Source organism: Scyliorhinus torazame, chromosome 3 (assembly GCF_047496885.1).
Source record: "Scyliorhinus torazame isolate Kashiwa2021f chromosome 3, sScyTor2.1, whole genome shotgun sequence".
NCBI lineage: Eukaryota > Metazoa > Chordata > Chondrichthyes > Carcharhiniformes > Scyliorhinidae > Scyliorhinus > Scyliorhinus torazame.
The window spans coordinates 50,036,085-50,056,370 of record NC_092709.1 but is presented as its reverse complement, the minus strand read 5'-3'; the positions used below and the strand labels follow the sequence as shown (position 1 = coordinate 50,056,370).

The window sequence follows — 20,286 nt, the reverse complement described above, 5'->3', positions numbered from 1 at the left end:
GAAGTGGGAAGGAAGTATCATCCGGATAACCAAGATGTCGGAGCGGAGTTGGCGAAGTGGTGTGCGGCTTTTAATAATGTGAAATCAGCGCTATTCAGAAGTGGAGTCAAGTTTGAAATGGTGTACCCGGCAAGACTGAGAGTTACTTTTCATCAGAAGATTATTTTTTTTGGAACACTTCTGAGGAGGCGGAGGCTTTTGTCCATGAGCATGGACTTGGACTTGATTAAATGGACTTTAATAGGGGCGGCTGGGAGTTGTTGTTTGAGATGTGGTGTAGCTTGTATCTGTCGTGGGGTGCGCAGCAAGATGGCTGCCTTGCAGGCCGAGGAATGCCGGTTTCACGATTTTTAAAACCACAAGTGAACTGCGCCATCAGGAATTTTGCCGTCAGCTAATGGAGCATCCCGCCCAATCTATCTCATACCACCTTCGAGTTTAATAGTGAGAGCTCATAGTGCACAATTGTTCCAACTTAATACTGAATTAACCATCTGAGTGTGTGTAATGCAAATGATAGAAATGTGTTATGGTCCTGGACCAGACCCCCATGTTTTTGGTGCAATCCAGTTAAGGGCCAGTAATTTTTGTTTGAAGTAGCCAGCAGTTGAGATCTGAAGTATTTGCAAAGTGAACAGAGCCACAAGATAAACTTTACTTTACAAGTCTGAGAGATAAAGTAATTTGCATATCTCTTTTATACTCTTAACATTTAGGATTAACGTGAGACAAATATTAATTAACAGGCAAACTTTGGTCGAACACATCAATCACACTGTACAATAAATGGCAGATACGCCCAAGACCGATCCTGTGGATTTCTAAGCAACCCACCCATACGTCTGTGAACACTTAAATCTCCCTGAAACTCTGCCTCTCTCATGAGGGCTTTCAGTCCTCACTGTAATGATTTATATTATAAGAACACTTGTAGCTAAAGCTATAAACGATTTATTAACATTAACTGTGGGTCAAATATGTACAAATTAACAAATGAATAACAGTATGAACATGCATAAAGAACCCCTCTCAGCTCCCTAGCCAGTCTGAGGTCACCTGACTCCAACATTCACTTGTATACCAATGTGACTCCTAGTAATCAGTCGGTCAATTACAACACAACCATGATATCACTGCGCTCGCCTTTAAAGATCTAACCTCTGAATCCCCTCCAAAAGTCACTCAAATTCTGACTACCTCAATGGCAGCTCACCCGCAGGATTTCAGTCTCCTCTCCCAGGACACCATTCACTTGGATTCCTGAGTCTGCACAATTTTATTCTATAATATAATCTATAATCTTTATTAATGTCACAATCAGTCTTACATTAACACTGCAATTAAGTTATTGTGAAAATCCCCTAGTCGCCACACTCTGGCGCCTGTTCGAGTACACTGAGGGAGAATTCAGAATGTCCAATTCGCCTAATAGCACGTCTTTCGGGATTTGTGGGAGGAAACCAGAGCACCCGGAGGAAACTCTCACAGACACTGGGAGACCGTGCAGACTCCACATAGACAGTGACCCAATCTGGGAATCGAACCCGGGTCCCCGGTTGTGAAGCAACAGTGCTAACCACTGTGCTACTGTGTTCCCAGACAAAGTATTTTTGTTTACATAGCACTTAAAAATAAATTATAGAAATCCTTTTCCTAAGATGAATGAGAGAATATACGGACAAGAGGAACTGCATTTATATTGTACTGTATAATATTTTTTCAAAGATTTTCTGAAGTGCACCAGATGAATAATTACATGTTGCAGGTAGCCCTTTTCTGCATCCAGTGTCCCACAGGTACCGTATTTTCATAAACTGCTATGAGAGGAATTACCAGTTAATCTATTTTTTGGGATTGAATTAAGAAATGCCCCTGGTGGCATGCACCCTAGGCCATTGTATCAAGTCTGAGCTTTGGCCACAATTTTCATCTGAATCTATGTAAATTGTGCTGTGCGATTTGAGAGTAAGCAGGACTGCTCATCCACGGAGAATTATATGGGTAATCATAGACCAATTAGTCTAATGGTAATTATAGAGAAGCTGCTAGAAAACCAGTGGTTATTATTGTTGCAGACTGATGGAATCCATAATTTGAGACAAAATAATAAGCATTTAGAAACTGATGTTTTAATTGAGGGCAGCCAGCAAGGAAAGGTACAAGCATGTCACAATTGACAAATCTGAGTCTCTTGAACTGAATAAAGGAATGCCACTAATGTAATGTAAATGAGTATTTATTGCCGGTCCCTAATTGCCCCAGAGGAGGTGGTGGTGAGCTGCCTTCTTGAACCGCTGCAGCCCATGCGATGCAGGTCCACCCACCGTGCTGTTAGGGAGGGATTTCCAGGGTATTGACCAATGACAATGAAGGAACAGGTGATATTTTTCAAAGCCAGGTTGGTGAGTGGCTTGGAGGGGAATTTGCAGGTGGTGGTGTCCCCAGGCGTCTACTGCCCTTGTCTGACTAGATGGTAGCGGCTATGGGTTTCCCGAGAGTTGAGGTACTAAGAAAACTCGTGTGGTTAAAGGCTGGAGATGGATATCGAGTACAGGTATTGGAAGCAGTTCAAAGAAAGTTACACAATGGGCTGGAGGATTTCTTGCGTTAAAGCTGGACTCGCCAACACTCAGGATACTCAAATGGTCATTGGATAGACACATGGACGATAAGGGAATAGTGTAGATGGGGTTTAGAGTGGGTTCACAGGTCGGCGCAACATGGAGGGCCGAAGGGCCTGTACTGCGCTGTAATGTTCTATGAGGATTTTCAGAAGCCGTTCAGTAAATTGTGTCACAGAGTATAGACATTTTGTTTACCGACACTAAACAAAAGGCTAGGGTTAATAGGGGTCAGTGTTGGGCCCCCTTCTGTTCACTGAAAAGAGAGATGTTTTGGATATTGGTGTGGCGAACAGAATGTCAAATAACGACCCAAAAGTAGGATGTTTGGTAAACTCTCTATGGAGGACCAAAACAGGAGGCCCTTGATGGATTAGCAGAATGGGCAGACAGAAGCCAGGTGTAGTACAATATAGAAAGGTAGTTTAACTGTGGATGCAGATTCATGGGAGGAACATAGTTCTGAGATTGTGCAACTAATTTAAAGACCCTGAAATGTATAAATGTATTTATCCATAGAATCCCTACATTGCAGAAGGAGACCATTCGGCTCATCAATTTTGCACTAACCCTCTGAAAGCACACTATATCTAGACCCACTCTCCTCCGTATCCCCATAACCACATGCATTATCATGGTCAGACCACCTAACCTGCACCTCTTTGAACTCTGGGAGGAAAGCCACGCAGACAAGGGGAGAACGTGCAAACTCCACACAGACGGTCACCCAAGGTCAGAATCAAACCTGGGACCCTGGTGCTGTGAGACCGCAGTGCTAACCACAATGCCGTCCATTAGATACAGGGTTGAAGCAAGAGACCATTGCAGATTTTAATGGGGAAAATTCAATAATTATTTGAAGCAGAAGTGGGGTTCCATGCCCGAAAAGGAACAAATGTAAACTGCAACCTGTACCTTTGTCATATTGCACTAAATTTTGATTTTCTCTGGTGGAGCAATTAATGAAAACTTTGCAGTGTTTCTGGAAGTTCTAATCATCATTCCTTTGATTTAAATTGCAGTGCCAGTAGATCCTGGTCTCATCATAGTGGTCCAAGCAAAGGAAGATGCCTACATTCCCCGAGCTGGAGTACGCAGCGTTAATGAAATCTGGCCTGGGTGTGAAATCAGATATTTGGAAGGGGGCCACATTAGTGCTTACCTCTTCAAACAAGGCCTGTTCAGGTAAAAGGAGTGAAAAGTTACCAAACTGCTATTTATCTATTGTCTAGACCCACTTTTGCCAACAGGCCAACCTTCGCGACCCCTGCTGGCCAATCTTCATGACACACATCGCTTACCTTTAATGTGAAAGGGGAGCCGCTTGGTCCCCTCAATCTCGCTTGCATCCGGTTCAAAGAAAGAGAGGGCAATGCGCATATCAAGTGCAGACTTCAGCCAGTTCCTTTGTGCCGTCTTGATCTGTCTGAAAATGGAAAATCCAACATCACACATGTTGGTTGTTGTGAAGGGCAATAGGAAAAAAATGCTTGTTTTACTCGGCCCTTTCAGTTTTGGCCCAGAAGACATTCTAGGTATTGGACACATAGGGTAGGACCCCTCCCCGGCGCGTGTTTTGCAGCAGCAGAATCTGCTCACCATTGGCAGGATCTTCCGGTCCCGCCAGTGTCTCCAACGCTTTGCATGGTTTGGCCTTCTTGCCGCCGGGACCAGAAGATCCCACCGGCGGGAAGGGCCGGAAAAGCCTACCCCTATTTTGGGTAGGGTGGGAAGTGATTGTTGTTTGCAGGTTACTGAATGTGGGAATTAATTTGATCTCATTTATCCACCTTTTGCTGCAGAAGGCTGTGGAGGCCAGGTCACTGTGTCAGACAGAGTTAAATAGGTTCTTGATTAATAAGAGGTCCAGGGGTTATGGGGGGAAGGAGGGAGATGAGAAACATGTCAGCCATAGTCAAATGATGGAGCAGACTTAATGGGCCGAATGGCCTAATTCTGCTCCTATGTTTTATGGTCTTATGGATACTCCTGGGAGATGGCACTCCAGAATGCTGACAGTCATGGGCTTTTGGTGTGTTTTTGATGTGGTATCACAGGTCAGCTACAGCAGTAAATTATTTTAATTTGGAGTCAGCTGTAAGTTAATAACTAACTCTGGTCTCAACCTCAAAAGGAATTTTTCACCCACCACTTCTTTCAAAATCTGAAACCTCTCATTTGCCAGTACTTCCCTGCATATAACACACATGGGCTTTGCATCCTTATTTGAATTGGCACGGAGTTACAGGGATAAGGTGGGAGAATGGGCCTAGGGTACTGTTTCAGAAGGTCGGTGCAGACTCGATGGACCGAATGGCCTCCTGCACTGTAGGGATTCTGTGAATTGACAAAACCATAGCTCAAGAAATCATCTTTATACTGCTTTGTTCCCGAGTTAAGTTCCTTTGAAGGCTTTTCACCAGATGCCCCGGAGCACTGTACAGAGCTAACACTAGCACTTCTCTGTCCTGTCCTGGTCAGCTGTCGCCAGCAGATTCTGCTGATTCTATGAATTGACAAAACCATAGCTCAAGAATTCATCTTTATACTGCTTTGTTCCCGAGTTAAGTTCCTTTGAAGGCTTTTCACCAGATGCCCCGAAGCACTGTACAGAGCTAACACTAGCACTTCTCTGTCCTGCCCTGGTCAGCTGTCTCCAGCAGATTCTGCTGTGCGATCCTGTCTCGTAGGTGCATTACCTATTTGAGTCTCTGGCTGTCTCCTATTTTTAAGGAAACTATCCTTCTTGACATCTAGCAGTAGGAAATGGAAGCAGCTCCCCTCCATGATTTGGTGCCAAAACCACGTACATAGAGGGTGCTTGATGCCAAATGTACGTGCAGGGCATGTGACCTGCTTATTGCTGCCATTTTTGGCTGGACGACTGCACACCGCCTCATTTCTTTTCATTTAAAAGCTGGCAGCGGCAGTCATTCCCATTGTAAAAGCGGTAGCGGTTGTTGGGCACTTTTCCCATGAACGGGACCACCGTGGGAATAGCGCAATCGATCACTCTGCAACCCTCCCGATACCCGCCCACGACCCATCCATGGGTCACGACCCGCACTTCGAAAAACCCTGGTCTAACAGGAAGAAACTTTTGAGTATATCGATCAAAACACTTTTTTTGATAGGCGATTAATAGAACTTTTCTTTCCCCATCAAGCATTGTCCCCAGGTGAGGAGGCAAGGGGGTATCTAGCTAACTATCTGTTGATCTGCAAGTGGGTGAAATTTCTGCCTTCCAATTTTTGAACTTTGCCCTACAGATATGTTCATGATGACTTGCTGGCATGGGTGAATGGGAAACCTCTTTTGGCTTCATCTTTTTAAAAAATATATATTTTATTCAATTCAAATTTTTCGGTCAAACAAAGACAGTACAAAATTTTCCCCTTTTGCAACTTTAAAACAATATAAATAATGATGATGACCGTTTTTGTTTAAGAATAAATAATATATTAACTAGGCGGCAACTGCCAGCAACAAAAATAAAAACTAGCCAATATCCAAAATAATAAAGTCACAAAAACCAATATAAATAACTCCTATACAAACACCTGTACAAAACCCCTGAGGGCCCGGATGCCCCCCCCCCCCCCCCCGGTTGCTGCTGCTACCTTTCCCATTTCCCTTATCGTTCTGCGAGATAGTCGAGGAACGGTTGCCACCGCCTGGTGAACCCTTGAGCCGAACCTCTTAGTGCGTATTTTATCCTCTCCAATTTTATAAACCCCGCCATGTCGTTTACCCAGGCCTCCACGCCTGGGGGTTTAGCTTCTTTCCACAGAAGTAATATCCTTCGCCGGGCTACTAGGGACGCAAAGGCTAAAACATCAGCCTCTCTCGCCTGCTGCACTCCCGGCTCGTCCGCAACCCCAAATATCGCCAACCCCCAGCCTGGCTCGACCCGGACCCCCACCACCCTTGAAGGCACGTTCGCCACCCCCACCCAGAACCCATGCAGTACCGGGCATGACCAAAACATGTGGGTGTGGTTCGCTGGGCTTCCCGCACCTATCCTCCACTCCAAAAAATCTACTTGCTCCAGTCATGTGCGCCCTATGTAGAACCTTGAATTGTAGCAGGCTGAGCCTGGCGCATGAGGACGAAGAGTTTACCCTACTTAAGGCATCTGCCCACAGCCCCTCCTCAATCTCTTCCCCTAGCTCCTCTTCCCATTTTCCCTTCAGCTCCTCCACCATCGTCTCCCCCTCATCTCTCATTTCTCTGTATATATCTGACACCCTACCATCCCCCACCCATGCCCCCGAAATCACTCTGTCCTGTATCTCTTGCGCCGGGAGCCGCGGAAATTCCCTCACCTGTTGCCTCGCAAAAGCCCTCAGTTGCATATATCGAAATGCATTCCCTGGTGGCAACCCATATTTTTCTGTCAGTGCTCCCAGACTCGCAAACGTCCCGCCTAGGAACAAATCCTTCAATTTCACAATCCCTGCTCTCTGCCAAGCTTTAAATCCCCCATCTATCTTCCCCGGGACGAACCTGTGGATGTTCCTTATCGGGGACCTCATCGAGGCACCCGTCACTCCCTTATGCCGTCTCCACTGCCCCCAAATTTTCAGCGTTGCCACCACCACTGGACTTGTGGTGTATTTCTTCGGGGAGAACGGTAAAGGCGCCGTCGCTAATGCTTTTAGGCTGGTTCCCCTACAGGACGCCCTCTCTAGTCTTTTCCACGCCGCTCCCTCCCCTTCCCCCATCCACTTGCATACCATTGATATGTTGGCGGCCCAATAATAGTCACTTAAACTCGGCAGTGCCAGTCCCCCCCCCCCCCCCCCCCCCCCCCATCCCTGCTACGCTGCAGGAAACCCCCTCTTCACTCTTGGGGTCTTCCCAGCCCACACAAAACTCATAATGCTCTTATCCACTTTCTTGAAAAAGGCCTTTGTAATCATCACAGGGAGGCACTGGAACACAAAAAGAAACCGCGGAAGGACCACCATTTTAACCGCCTGCACCCTACCCGCCAGTGACAGGGGCACCATGTCCCATCTCCTAAAGTCCTCTTCCATCTGCTCCACCAATCTTACTAAATTAAACTTATGCAAGATTCCCCAGTTCCTGGCCATCTGGATCCCTAGGTACCGAAAATCCCTTGTTACTCTCCTCAACGGCAAATCATCTATTCCCCTGCCCTGTTCCTCAGGGTGCATCACAAACCGCTCACTCTTCCCCATATTCAATTTATATCCTGAAAATTCCCCAAACTCCCTGAGTGTCTGCATTATCTCGGGCATCCCCTCCACTGGATCCGCGACATACAACAACAAATCATCCGCGTATAGTGACACCCGGTGCTCTTCTCCTCCCCTAAGTACTCCCCTCCACTTCCTAGAGCCCCTCAGCGCTATGGCCAGTGGCTCAATTGCCAACGCAAACAGTAACGGGGATAGAGGACATCCCTGTCTTGTCCCTCTGTATAGACGGAAGTGGTCAGATCTCTGCCTATTTGTAATCACACTTGCCACCGGGGCCCTGTATAGAAGCTGAACCCATCCAATAAACCCCTCTCCAAATCCAAATCTCCTCAACACTTCCCACAGGTAATCCCACTCCACTCTATCAAATGCTTTCTCTGCATCCATCGCCACCACTATCTCCGTCTCCCCCTCCAGCATCACACCCAGCAGCCTGCGTATGTTAGTGTTCAATTGTCTCCCCTTAACAAACCCCGTTTGATCCTCGTGAACCACCCCCGGGACACAATCCTCCATCCTCGTCGCCATCACCTTGGCCAAAAGCTTGGCATCTACATTCAGGAGGGAAATAGGCCTGTAAGACCTGCACTGCAGCGGGTCTTTGTCCCTTTTCAAGAGCAGCGATATCGTCGCCTCCGACATCGTCGGGGGCAACGTCCCCCTTTCCCTGGGCTCATTAAAGGTTCTCGTCAGAAGCGGGGCCAGCAGGTCCACGTATTTCCTATAAAATTCCACCGGGAACCCATCCGGTCCCGGGGCCTTCCCTGCCTGCATGCTCCCAATCCCTTTTACCACCTCCTCCACCTCAATCTGTGCTCCCAGTCCTGTCCTCTCCGGCTCCTCAACCTTCGGAAATTCCAACTGGTCTAGGAAGTGCATCATTCCCTCCTTCCCTTCCGGGGGCTGAGCCTTATACAGCCTCTCATAAATTGCCTTAAACACCCCGTTCACCCTCTCCGCTCCCCGTTCCATCTCACCCTCCTCGTCCCTAACCCCTCCAATCTCCCTCGCCGCCCCCCTCTTCCTCAGTTGTTGGGCCAGTAACCGGCTCGCCTTCTCTCTGTACTCATGCTGCACTCCCTGTGCCTTCCTCCATTGTGTCTCCGCCTTGCCCGTGGTCAACAAATCAAATTCCGTGTGCAACCTTCGTCTTTCCCTGTATAGTCCTTCATCCGGAGCCACCGCATACTGCCTATCCACCCTCAAAATTTTTCTCAACAATCTCTCCCTCTCTTTGCTCTCTTGTTTCCCCTTATGGGCCCTTATGGAAATCAGTTCCCCTCTGACCACCGCCTTCAGTGCTTCCCAGACCACTCCCACCTGAACCTCTCCGTCGTCATTAATCTCCAGATACCTTTTGATACATCTCCTTACCCTTACACACACACCCTCGTCCGCCAACAATCCCATATCTAATCTCCACAGTGGGTGCTGTTCCTTTTCCTCTCCTACTTCCAGAGCTACCCAATGTGAGGCATGGTCCGAAATGGCTATAGCCGAGTACTCCGTCCCGGCCACCTTCGGGATCAGCGCCCTTCCCAGGAAAAAGAAGTCTATCCGAGACTACACCTTGTGGACATGGGAGAAGAAGGAGAACTCTTTACTCCTAGGCCTAGTAAATCTCCAGGGATCCACTACTCCCATCTGCTCCATGAAGTCCTTAAGCACCTTGGCCGCTGCCGGCCTCCTCCCGGTCCTAGACCTGGACCGGTCCAGCCCTGGATCCAGCACCGTGTTGAAGTCTCCCCCCCATTACCAACTTTCCCGCCTCCAGGTCCGGGATACGCCCCAGCATACGCTTCATGAAGTTGGCATCCCAGTTCGGGGCATATACGTTCACCAGAACCACCGCCTCACCTTGCAATCTGCCACTCACCATCACGTATCTACCCCCACTGTCCGCCACTATGGTCCACGCCTCAAACAATACCCGTTTCCCCACTAATATTGCCACCCCTCTATTTTTCGCATCCAAGCCCGAGTGAAATACCTGTCCCACCCATCCTTTTCGTAATCTGACCTGATATGCCAGTTTCAGATGCGTCTCCTGCAGCATGACCACATCTGCCTTTAATTTCTTTAGGTGCGCAAGTACCCTTGCCCTCTTAATCGGCCCATTCAGCCCTCTCACGTTCCACGTGATCAACCGGGTTGGGGGGCTCGTTACCCCCCCCCCCCCCCCCCCCCCGTCGACTAGCCATCCCCTTTTTTAGACCAGCTCCTCACCCGGTTCCCACGCACCCACTTGTCCCCCCAACGGTGTCCTCCCGTCCCGACCATCCCATCCCGTAGCAGCTCCCTCTTCCCCTTAACAGCAGCAACCCAGTTTCTCTCCCCCCCCCCCCCCCCTCCCCGCTAGACCCCCCTCTAGCGTGATTGCTCCCCCCATGTTGCTTCCAGAAGTCAGCAAAATCTGGCTGACCTCTGCTTCCCCCGTTTATCCTCAGCCTCCCATTGTGTAAGGCCCCCTCCTTCCTGCGCCCCCTTTTCCCGCCACAATTACCATAGCGCGGGAGCAAAGCCCACGCTTCCCACTCGGCCCCGCCCCTAATGGCGCAACTCCCTCTCTCCTTCCCCCTCTCCATCGCCTCCATCGTTCACCATACCCCCCCCTCCAACGAGGGGAAAGAGAAAATTTCCCCCCCCCTTCCGATTCCCAGTCCCATGCAATCACACCACTACTTTATTACAAAAGTTCTTTCTCTCTCCAGTCTAGTCCAGCTTCTCCTCTTCAATGAATGTCCACGCCTCTTCTGCCGTCTCGAAATAGTGGTGTTTCCCTTGATGTGTAACCCACAGTCTCGCCAGCTGCAGCATACCAAATTTAACTTTCTTTCTATGGAGCACCGCCTTGGCCCGATTGAAACTCGCCCTCCTTCTCGCCACCTCCGCACTCCAATCCTGGTACACGCGGATCACCGCGTTCTCCCACCTGCAGCTCCGTGTCTTTTTCGCCCATCTCAGGACCATCTCCCTGTCTTTATAGCGGTGAAACCTCACCACTATAGCTCGAGGTATTTCTCCCGCAAGGACTCGATATGCTCCCTCCACTTCCAAGGGGCCCGTCGGGGCCTCCGGTCCCATTAAGGAATGAAGCATCGTGCTCACGTATGCCCCGACGTCCGCTCCCTCTGCACCTTCGGGAAGACCCAAAACTCTTAGGTTCTTCCTCCTCAAGCTATTTTCCAGGGCTTCCAGCCTCTCCATACACCTCTTATGCAGTGCCTCGTGTGTCTCTGTCTTCACCACCAGGCCCTGTATTTCGTCCTCATTTTCGGCAGCCTTTGCCTTCACGCCACAAAGCTCCAATTCTTGGGTCTTCTGCACCTCCTTTAGCCCCTCAATCGCCTGCAGCATCGGGGCCAGCACCTCCTTCTTTAGCTCCTCAACACATCTCCGAAGGAACTCTTGCTGTTCCGGGCCCCATACCAAATGGCCTCCCTCTGCCACCATCTTGCTTCGTGCTTCCCTTTCTTGCCGCTGCTCCAGAGGATCCTCTGCAATCCGGCCACTATTATCTCCTTTCTCCATGTACATCCGGGGAATGGGTTTAGCCGTCAAAAATTGCCGTTGGGGCTCCCAATAAGAGCCCAAAAGTCCGTTCAAACGAGAGGTGCCGAAACGTGCGACCTAGCTGGTCATCGCCGCACCCGGAACCCTTCATTTTTTTTTTTTTAATCCTCACCTGCCTGATCTGGTTCTTGCAACCACTCATTATTCCTCCCACACCGTTTGCACTCTGGCGGAGTTATGCATCTATTTGCCTCTCTTGGCCTTTTACAATATCAGAACATTCCAAAGCACTTTACTGTTAAAGGAGTACTTTTAAAATGTCGTCACATTTGTAGGATATGGGCAGCTAAATTGTGCACAGCAAAGTTCCAACAATAGTCAAAGAAATGAAAAGATCATCTGGTTTAAATATTAGTTGAGAGATAAATGTTGGCCAGGACATCATGGAAAAACTCCCCTGATCTATACAAATAGTACCTCGGGGCCCTTTTATCGACAAGGCCAGTATCTTGATTTAACATTCCATTCAAAAGATGGCACTTATAACTGTGCTAAATTCTCCCAGTACAATGCAGAACTATCAGCCTTCTGAAGCCTCTGACTCTCAAATATGAGATGGCTCACGAGCTTAAACCCATGACATACTGACTTAGAAGCTAGGGTGCTGCAATAGCACAGCACCTAGAGTTACAGCAAATTGCCATCATATTCCTTTGTTTGCAGTATTCCCACTACTGATTGTGAGCATTCATTTCTGTTTGAAAGTGTCACCTCTATTTGAAATTATGCACATGAGGACAGGATAACTCCTTGCTTTGATAACTTGCTGACATATCGATTTCTACACTGATACAACACATGGAGGCCATTCAACCCACTGTGAATGTGTTTTTTTTTCCAAGAGCTCTCCAGTTTAGTCTCATTCCCATGCTGTTTCTTCATTGTGGAGTAACTTATTTCCACTTCAGGTATTACCTAATTCCCTATTGAACGATACTATTGAAGCTGTTGTCATCATCCTATCATGCAGTTCATTCTATATCTTAACAATTCACGGCTTTATTAAATTCATTTTTCTCTGGTTCTTTTGTTAGTCATCTTTAATCTATGTCATTACAACAGATTTTAATTTTGAGCAGCCAACCAGCAAGAACATATAGAATTGTTATAGTGAGTGTAGAAGGCCATTTGGCCCAGCGTGTCTGCACCAACTCTCAAAACAAGCAGCATGGCTTTTCCCTGTACCCCTGCACTTTGTTTCTATTCAATTAATTATCTAATGCCCTCTTGAATGCCTCAAATGAATCTGCCTCCACCACACTTCTAGGCAGTGCATTCCAAACCCAAAACAATTTTTCTCATCACATTTGCTTCCTTTGCAAATCACTTAAATCTGTGCCATCTTGTTCTTGATCCTTTTACGAGCAGGAACAATTTCTTCCTATCTACTCTGTCCAACCCTGTCATGATTTTGAGCATCCCTAGAATCTCCTTTTGGTCGTCTTCCCTCCCAAGGAAAACAGTCCCAACCTCTCCAATTTATCTTTATTCATCCCTGGAACCATTCTTGTAAATCTCTTCTGAACTCTCTCCAGTGTGTTCACAACCTTCCGACAGTACAATACAATATTCCAGCTGACCACATTGGCAGTGAGGAATTGCTATGATTTTGCAGTTAGGATCTCTTCTGAATCAAACTGGTAAACTGCGTAAGCAAATGGGCGGCTTCAGACACGCAGCTTGCTGGTTTTGGGCCACAGGAATCTCTACAGTTACTCCTCGAGGGAGTTGCAAGACTGGTAGCTGAAGACTGCCTGCCCGTAGGACACGGTTTTTCAAGGCCCAGTTCCACAAAAAATAAACTAAAATATTTTCAGCAAGTCTGCCAGCTTCTAATGGATGTGGTATGTGCATATGTCCTCAGTGAGAACTAGTTCCATCTGGTGAAGGCAAAATAATCTTTTTAATTAGAATTTTTAACCTAATTAGTATTTTAAATCAACAAGACTTCAGTACTATTTGCAAGATGTTTTCGGAAACAAATTCCAATACAGAAAATAAATTGGGAAGACCATAAACCATGATAATTGCTTAATTTCCAGTTTCAAATAGAAGAATACTTTAAATGGTGAATGCAACCCTGTGCCATTTCTTCCTCCCAAAATAAAGTCTTAGATTGCAGAGTACTGCTCACTGAATTGCCTAGAGCCTGGACAATTGATCTATTAACCGAACAGGCGCCAGAATGTAGCGACTAGGGTATTTTCACAGGAGGAGGTTGACAGATTTTTAATTAGTAATGGGTTGAAGGGTTATGGAGAATAGGCAGGAAAGTGGATTTGAGGCCAAGAGGAGATCCGCCATGATCGTACTGAATCACAGACTGGGCTTAAGGGCTGAATTGCCTATTCCTGCTCCTAGTTCTTGTATATTGTTTTGAAAATATGGTTTGCAGTCTTTGCAGTGAAATAGTTGGGTACAATGGGGAATGCAGGCAGATGCCATTGAGGGGTTTGAGCTAAGTGGGGAAGAAGCACAGATGGACACTTTTGGGTTGGGTTGGGTGGGACATGAACTTAAGGCATAACAACTTTTGTTTCTATTATACATGAGGGTATAATGTGAAAGATAACGGTTGTGTTATCTTTCAAAATGTTATCAATTAGCTGTTGGGGACCGTTCTGTAGCTTCAGAGCATCGGAATCCAGACTTGTATGTTAAGTTTAGAGTTCTAATCAAATGTGTCTCTTTTTGTTATACTTTGTTCCCATGCGCCATCACTGGTTAACTATATATGATAGGGATAAATTGGTATGATTAAAGTAATAATCATATTCCATAATTCCATCTTTTGTACTTTTCTTCAATATTCAACAACATTTTTTTTTTGGTTGCAGACAAGCCATTTATGATGCATTTGACCGCTTTCTTCAGAAGTATTCCATCCAGAACTGAGTCTTGGATGCCAGGGTGATTTTATTCCTTTGGTAATGTGATTTTTTTCCCCTCCATCTGACAGCACCATGGCTGGTCCAAATTATTGCTGTAAGCAAAATAATCGAACAAGCAACTTTGTACTGAAGAATGAGAACTTAATTGTCCTGTACTGGTTGAAAGTCACTTAGTAATACAGTAACAAAAAATGCGCTGTACACTAACAAATTATTATTAGTCTTGACATCTCAATTTATTGAAACCGACTAACACTATTATGTCAACATAAGTGGTGCAACCAAGATGTTCTTCGCAGCATTAACAATCTACTTGATTGAATAGTTTTAACATTTTCAGTACCAAACTTGGATCTGTTGGAGTGTGCTTAATTTTGTTGACTTAATGAGATGCAGGGAAGACCAGACAGATTGCATTTTACAATAATAAATGTAAGTCATTAGAAACTGAATGTGTGTACTACATATTAAAATTGACTTGAACAAATGTAATGAAAATCTGCACAAGACCATATAAAAAGGGGAAAGCTGGTGCTACGCTGTGCTTTATAAACCATGATCCTGATGTAACAAGGTGACATTTTTTATTTAATGAAGAAAATACAAGTGCTGTCTACCGGAAATAAAAACTGAAAATAACATTGACATTTTAATTCTAATTTGTTAATTATGCTTTGCTGAATGTACACTGGAATTCAGATCACACTATAATCTTGTCTCTTAAGCTTTGGATGCATGTGTGAAAACTATGATTTTTAGTTTAGCATAGTTTGCATGGAGAACTTTTGTAATTGAAAATCGATGAGGTAGCTTAATGATATCTGAGAATTTAAATATTTACAATTTTCATTGAAAGGCCTGAAAGTTATTAGTTTAAACTGCTTTAGTTTAAAGGCAATAAGTGAAATTTATAACTCTTCTCTCAAGTGCAACAAGATTGGAGTGTCATAGGTTGTACCATTGAGCAAAGGTGAAAAGGATGCTTTTTAAAAGCCCAGAACACAAAGTAATCAATCAAGCCTTCTCTAATCCCACTCCCCCTGCCACTCCCCCCTCCCCAGCCCCTCCCCACAATATGTATCTCCAAACCTTTAGACTGCTTTTGATGCAGGGAATCCAAAACTCCCTAACCTGTTTTTTTAAGACTTGTGCAGCAGAAACATCTCTCCCAATGATCGTATTAATGTGACTGAATTTTAGAATTAGTATTATTACTATGCCAATTATGACACACATCTAGAACTTAAAAGCTTCAACAACTGCTGTTGTATTCGTTGGTTTACAAAACTTTTCCTCAGAATATATATTCTGATCATGTACTTCAAAGCTGAATATTTGAAGCCAAAACTTTGAAGTGTAATTGTCCAATACAAGAGTGAACTATTTACTAAGTCCAAGATATAATCCGAAATTGTTCTTAATCCCGAATACCATTTCGGGAAATATTTCTACGTTTATAATTGCCAATTTGAGAGTTTAATATGTTTCATATTTCCAAAGCTAGTTATTAGCAGGCTGGCACCAGACATTCTGTGTAGCACTCCTGATATAAGGACAAGGAGTTCTGTGACAATGACATGAATGGGGACAGTGAGTTATCGGTAATGCATTTCCACTGTAATGTTTCTGCAAAGTTCCTGACTGTTCACCCCCCCCCGTCCCGTCCCGTCCCAACCAATTCCTCTCCATGCTTTGTAAATGATCAATGGCTAAACAGAATTCATAATGCTTTTTGCATGATATTTTTATATTTGCCCTCAGTTTAAATTCACCTAAATCAAAGAATATCAAAATTATATAAACGTTTTCCCTTAAATTCTGATTTTTATTTCCCATTCAGATTATGCTGGGCTTTCATTAGTTAATTAATAGGATCCTTAGTGAGACTTTAATTGCAACTGGATTTTTGTTCCATAACACAGTTGGGGTCTTGGGCTGAACCAGGAAATATAAAATGTTTGCAGCTCATGTTCTGCTCCATAGTGCAGGCTTCCCATCTTGGTAATGTAACTGGACTAGTAATCCAGAGGCCCGGGCTAATCGTGGCATGGGTTCTAATCCCACCATGGAAGCTATTGGAATTTAAATTCAATTAATCGGGGGAAAAATCGGGAATTGAAAGCTGTCATGAAGATTGATTGTTGTAAACCCATCTGATTCACCAACATCTTTTCAGGAGGGAAATCTGCCATCCTTGTCTGGTCTGGTCTGCGTGTGGCTCCAGAACCACAGCAATGTGGTTGACTCTTATCTGCCCTCTGAAATGGCCTAAGAGCTCAAAAGGCAATTCGGGATGGGTAACAAATGCTGGCCTTGCTAGTGGTGCCCACACCTATGAAAGAATTAAAAGAAAAATGATCTAATGTATTCCTCACTGGCCTTCCTATCTTTACCCTCCACAACCGCTAACTCCTGCAAAATACCCTCGCCTGCACTCTGTGGGGTTGTTGAACTTTCAGTGATCCCCATGCCCAGCACATTGATTTCAATAATTTTAATCCTTGGTTTAGAATTCCTGAATGGAATTGTCCCAGCTTTTCTGTAATGAGCTCCATCTCTGCTTTCACCCTCTTCTCTCTTCCCCCCCCCCCCCAACCAAACCGGTGTACCACCCAAGCTGCATCCCTGGCCCCATTCTAGCCGACATTTTAAATTGTTCCCTCTCTTTCAAAGCAGCCATCATCTTCCTTTAAAAAACAACTCCGCCTCTGAATTTACAAAATACTCCATCATGTGGAACCTCATTATCCTTATCTTCTGCACTCGTCAGCTCCCAGGTCAAAAAAGAAAATACCAGACAATCTCAGCAGGTCTGACAGCATTGGTGGAGAGCAAAGGAGCTAAGGATTTGAGTCTAGACGACTCTTTGACCTCCTGAGATTGTCCAGAATTTTCTGTTTTTGATTCAGATTCCAGCATCTGCAGTAATTTGCATTTATCAACTTTCAGATCTGTGCCCATCTTTCTGGCTATTCCAATTTGAATCTCTGCAATCAAATTACTCCCCATTCCATGACACCTAACTGGGTGGCACAGTGGTTATCACTACTGCCTCGCAGCTCCAGGGTCCCGGTTCAATTCTGGCCTCGGATGACTGTCTGTGTGAAGTTTGCACTTTGTCCCCGTGTCTTGTGGGTTTCCTCCGGATGCTCTGGTTTCCTACCACAGTCCAAAGATGTGCAGGTTAGGTGGATTGGCCATGCTAAAATTGCCCATTAGTGTCCAGGTTAGGTGGGGTTATTGGTGCAGACTCGATGGGCTGAATGGCCTCCTTCTGCACTGTAAATTCTATGAACCTAATACTAATCAAAGTCACAAATGACACTACTTGTGGTCATCAGTACAATATCCTGTCCTCGCACAATATCCTGTCCTCTCGAGAAACTGGGACAGACGTCCACAACATCTTCGTAGTAAAGGGACAGCTGCTTTGAGAAACACTGGGAGAAAACAACCACTGTGAAGATGCAGGGTGCTTGTAAGAGTTAATTTTCTGATCAAAAGGAAGTGAACAGAAACAGCAGGCCATTTGGAGATTTAAGGAACATGGAGTTGCCGGGGGGGGGGGCCTTGGATCTGCAAGATTAAAGTTGCGTGGAATGACTGTCGAAGGACACTGGAAGTTTTGACCAAGTGTGGCAAGGAAAAGTGAGCCCATTGGACAGTCAAGAGTAACATTGGATTTGTTCTTGCAACGTTACATATCTGCAGAAGTGCAATGCACAGCAAAAGAAGCTGTAAGATGTATCTTAATTGTGTTGTTTGATGTTTTCTTTAAGTCAATGCATTGTTTGGCTATTAAGTAGTGTTTAATTTGTGTTGATTTATTTTGTTTGTTACATAAAAGTTTTTAAAATATGAAATTTTGTCATTTTCCATTTGTCAAGATTTTATTTTAAGTTATTGGTCTCTAGGGGATTGTTGTCCTCCCAGTTTATCACCACAGCTCTCACTGTTCACTATTTCTTTACTCGATGCAAAATGGTTTAAGAAACCTTAACGCACATGCACAGTGTGGAGTAATGCAAGTCATTTTTTGAATCGTTACATTGTGTCCCAAGTTCATGTGCTTTGGGGGGGGAAAAAAACTGATTCTTATGTTGGGTTGAAGGTCCCTTTAAGTACTCCGTTTCTCCTGGAGATTATTTCTGGTAAAGTGCCTTGCTTCCAGTAACTGATCAAATTGCCATGTGGCCTGGGAGGTAAAGGATAGAAAAATGATCAACAAGAGGTTAAGTATAGGAGGAGGGGGGGGGGGGTGGAGAGAATGTAAATTGTGGGTGTGGCTCTAATCTCAAATAGAATTTTCATTTTTAATTTCGAACCAGCTTTCTACAGGGGAGAAAAATACCTCTTTCAAGAAGAGTTCAGTTGAAGGTCTGTGTGCTGGTTAAAAAGGTGCAGAAATCTTTATAAATGAAAGGACTGACCCAATTGAATTTAAAAGGATAGCCAGGCTGCGAAGAAAGAAAAAGTGAGTTTAAGAGGAAGACTCCAGAATTTTAAGAAGTATAGAACCAGGGGAGTTCTAATCTGAGGTGGCTACTCTTAGATGCTAGTGTCACCTAGTTGAATTGGGAGTCTACAACTGTGGGATGGTTGGAAGAGATTTGAAGGGACAACCTGATGGTAGTAATCAGAAAACCCAATAAGTGTCAGTCCTTATACAAATCTTTGTAGTGGTTTATCTTCCAATTTCTTATCTTCCAATTTCTTATAAATATCTGACGTGTCAAATGAGTATAAAAGGAAAGCTAAATTTTAAGTTTGGTTTGGAGAATAAGTAACTCCATTGCACAGTTGTAAATATATTCAGTGTAATTGAATTTTTAAGGTAGTGTAGTTATCAGTATTCATGTTGATTTTAGTGTAATTAAATTATTGTGTTTAAACTGAGCTTTGTGGCGTCATTCTTTTATAAATACCTAGCCTTTGGATTCGGCCTTTGGATTCTTAAAAAAAAAAAATTGAAAATATTACTGGTCTCTACCAAGATCATAAAAGTTGAATATTCTGAAAAGTAAAGTCTCTACTAGGGAATATAGGATCATCAAAAGAGTGAAAGGAGACTTCCGGTTGCGGCGATGCACTGCTAAGCCGCACGTTTCGGCAGCTCCCGTTCTAACGGACTTTTGGACTCTTTTCGGGAGCCCCAACGGAATTTGTTTTGGACCAAACGCAGTGTGGGGAGACGAAGGAAGGAGTCCCCCCGGGTGTGTATGGAAAGGATTGGTGGTAGTGGCCAGATTGCGAAGGATCCTTTGGAGCAGCGGCAGAGAAGAGAAGGAAGAAGCAAGATGGTGACGGATGGAGCCCAGACGACATGGGGCCCGGACCAGTAGGAATTCTTCCGACGGTGTGTGGAGGAATTAAAAAAGGAGGGGCTGGCGCCGATGTTATTGGCGATCGACGGGCTAAAGGAAACGCAAAAGGCCCAGGCAATAGAGCTCCGTGGGGTGAAGGCGAAGGCATCCGAAAACGAGGATGAGATTCTGGGCCTAGTGGTAAAAATGGAGACGCACGAGGCACGACATAAGAGGTGTATCGAAAGGCTCGAAGTCCTGGAGAACAGCTCGAGGAGAAAGAACCTCCGGATTCTGGGTCTCCCCGAGGGAGTGGAGGGAGCTGACGATGGGGCTTACGTGAGCACGATGCTCCATTCGCTAATGGGAGCTGAGGCCCCCTCGGGGGCCCCCTGGAGGTGGAAGGGGCTCACCGGGTCCTTGTGAGGAGACCAAAGGCTGGAGAACCACCAAGGGCGATAGTGGTGAGATTTCACCGCTTCACCGACAGAGAGGCCGTTTTGAGCTGGGCCAAGAAGGTACGGAGTAGCAGGTGGGAGAATGTGGTGATACGAATGTATATCAGGACTGGAGAGCGGAGGTGGCGAGAAGGAGGGCGAGCTTTAATCGGGCCAAGGCGGTGCTTCAGAAGAAGAAAATAAAGTTTGGGACGCTGCAGCCAGCACGATTGTGG

The 20,286-nt window shown here is 45.4% G+C and overlaps 1 protein-coding gene across 6 annotated transcripts in view; it reads left to right on the top strand.

Annotated features, from left to right (window-relative positions):
• abhd18 (abhydrolase domain containing 18) overlaps positions 1–18,173 on the top strand; it is a 118,563-nt gene extending 100,390 nt beyond the window's left edge. For 5 of the 6 annotated variants that reach the window (XM_072495668.1, XM_072495669.1, XM_072495672.1 and 2 more), the window contains 2 exons: positions 3,644–3,806; positions 14,257–18,173. In XM_072495668.1, the coding sequence (XP_072351769.1) occupies positions 3,644–3,806; positions 14,257–14,314 (221 nt within the window). In that variant the 3' untranslated portion in view covers positions 14,315–18,173. Of the gene's footprint in view, positions 1–3,643; positions 3,811–14,256 lie in introns of those variants that run through there. The other variant, XM_072495671.1, reaches the window with a different exon arrangement.
• Positions 18,174–20,286: the final 2,113 nt, after the last annotated feature.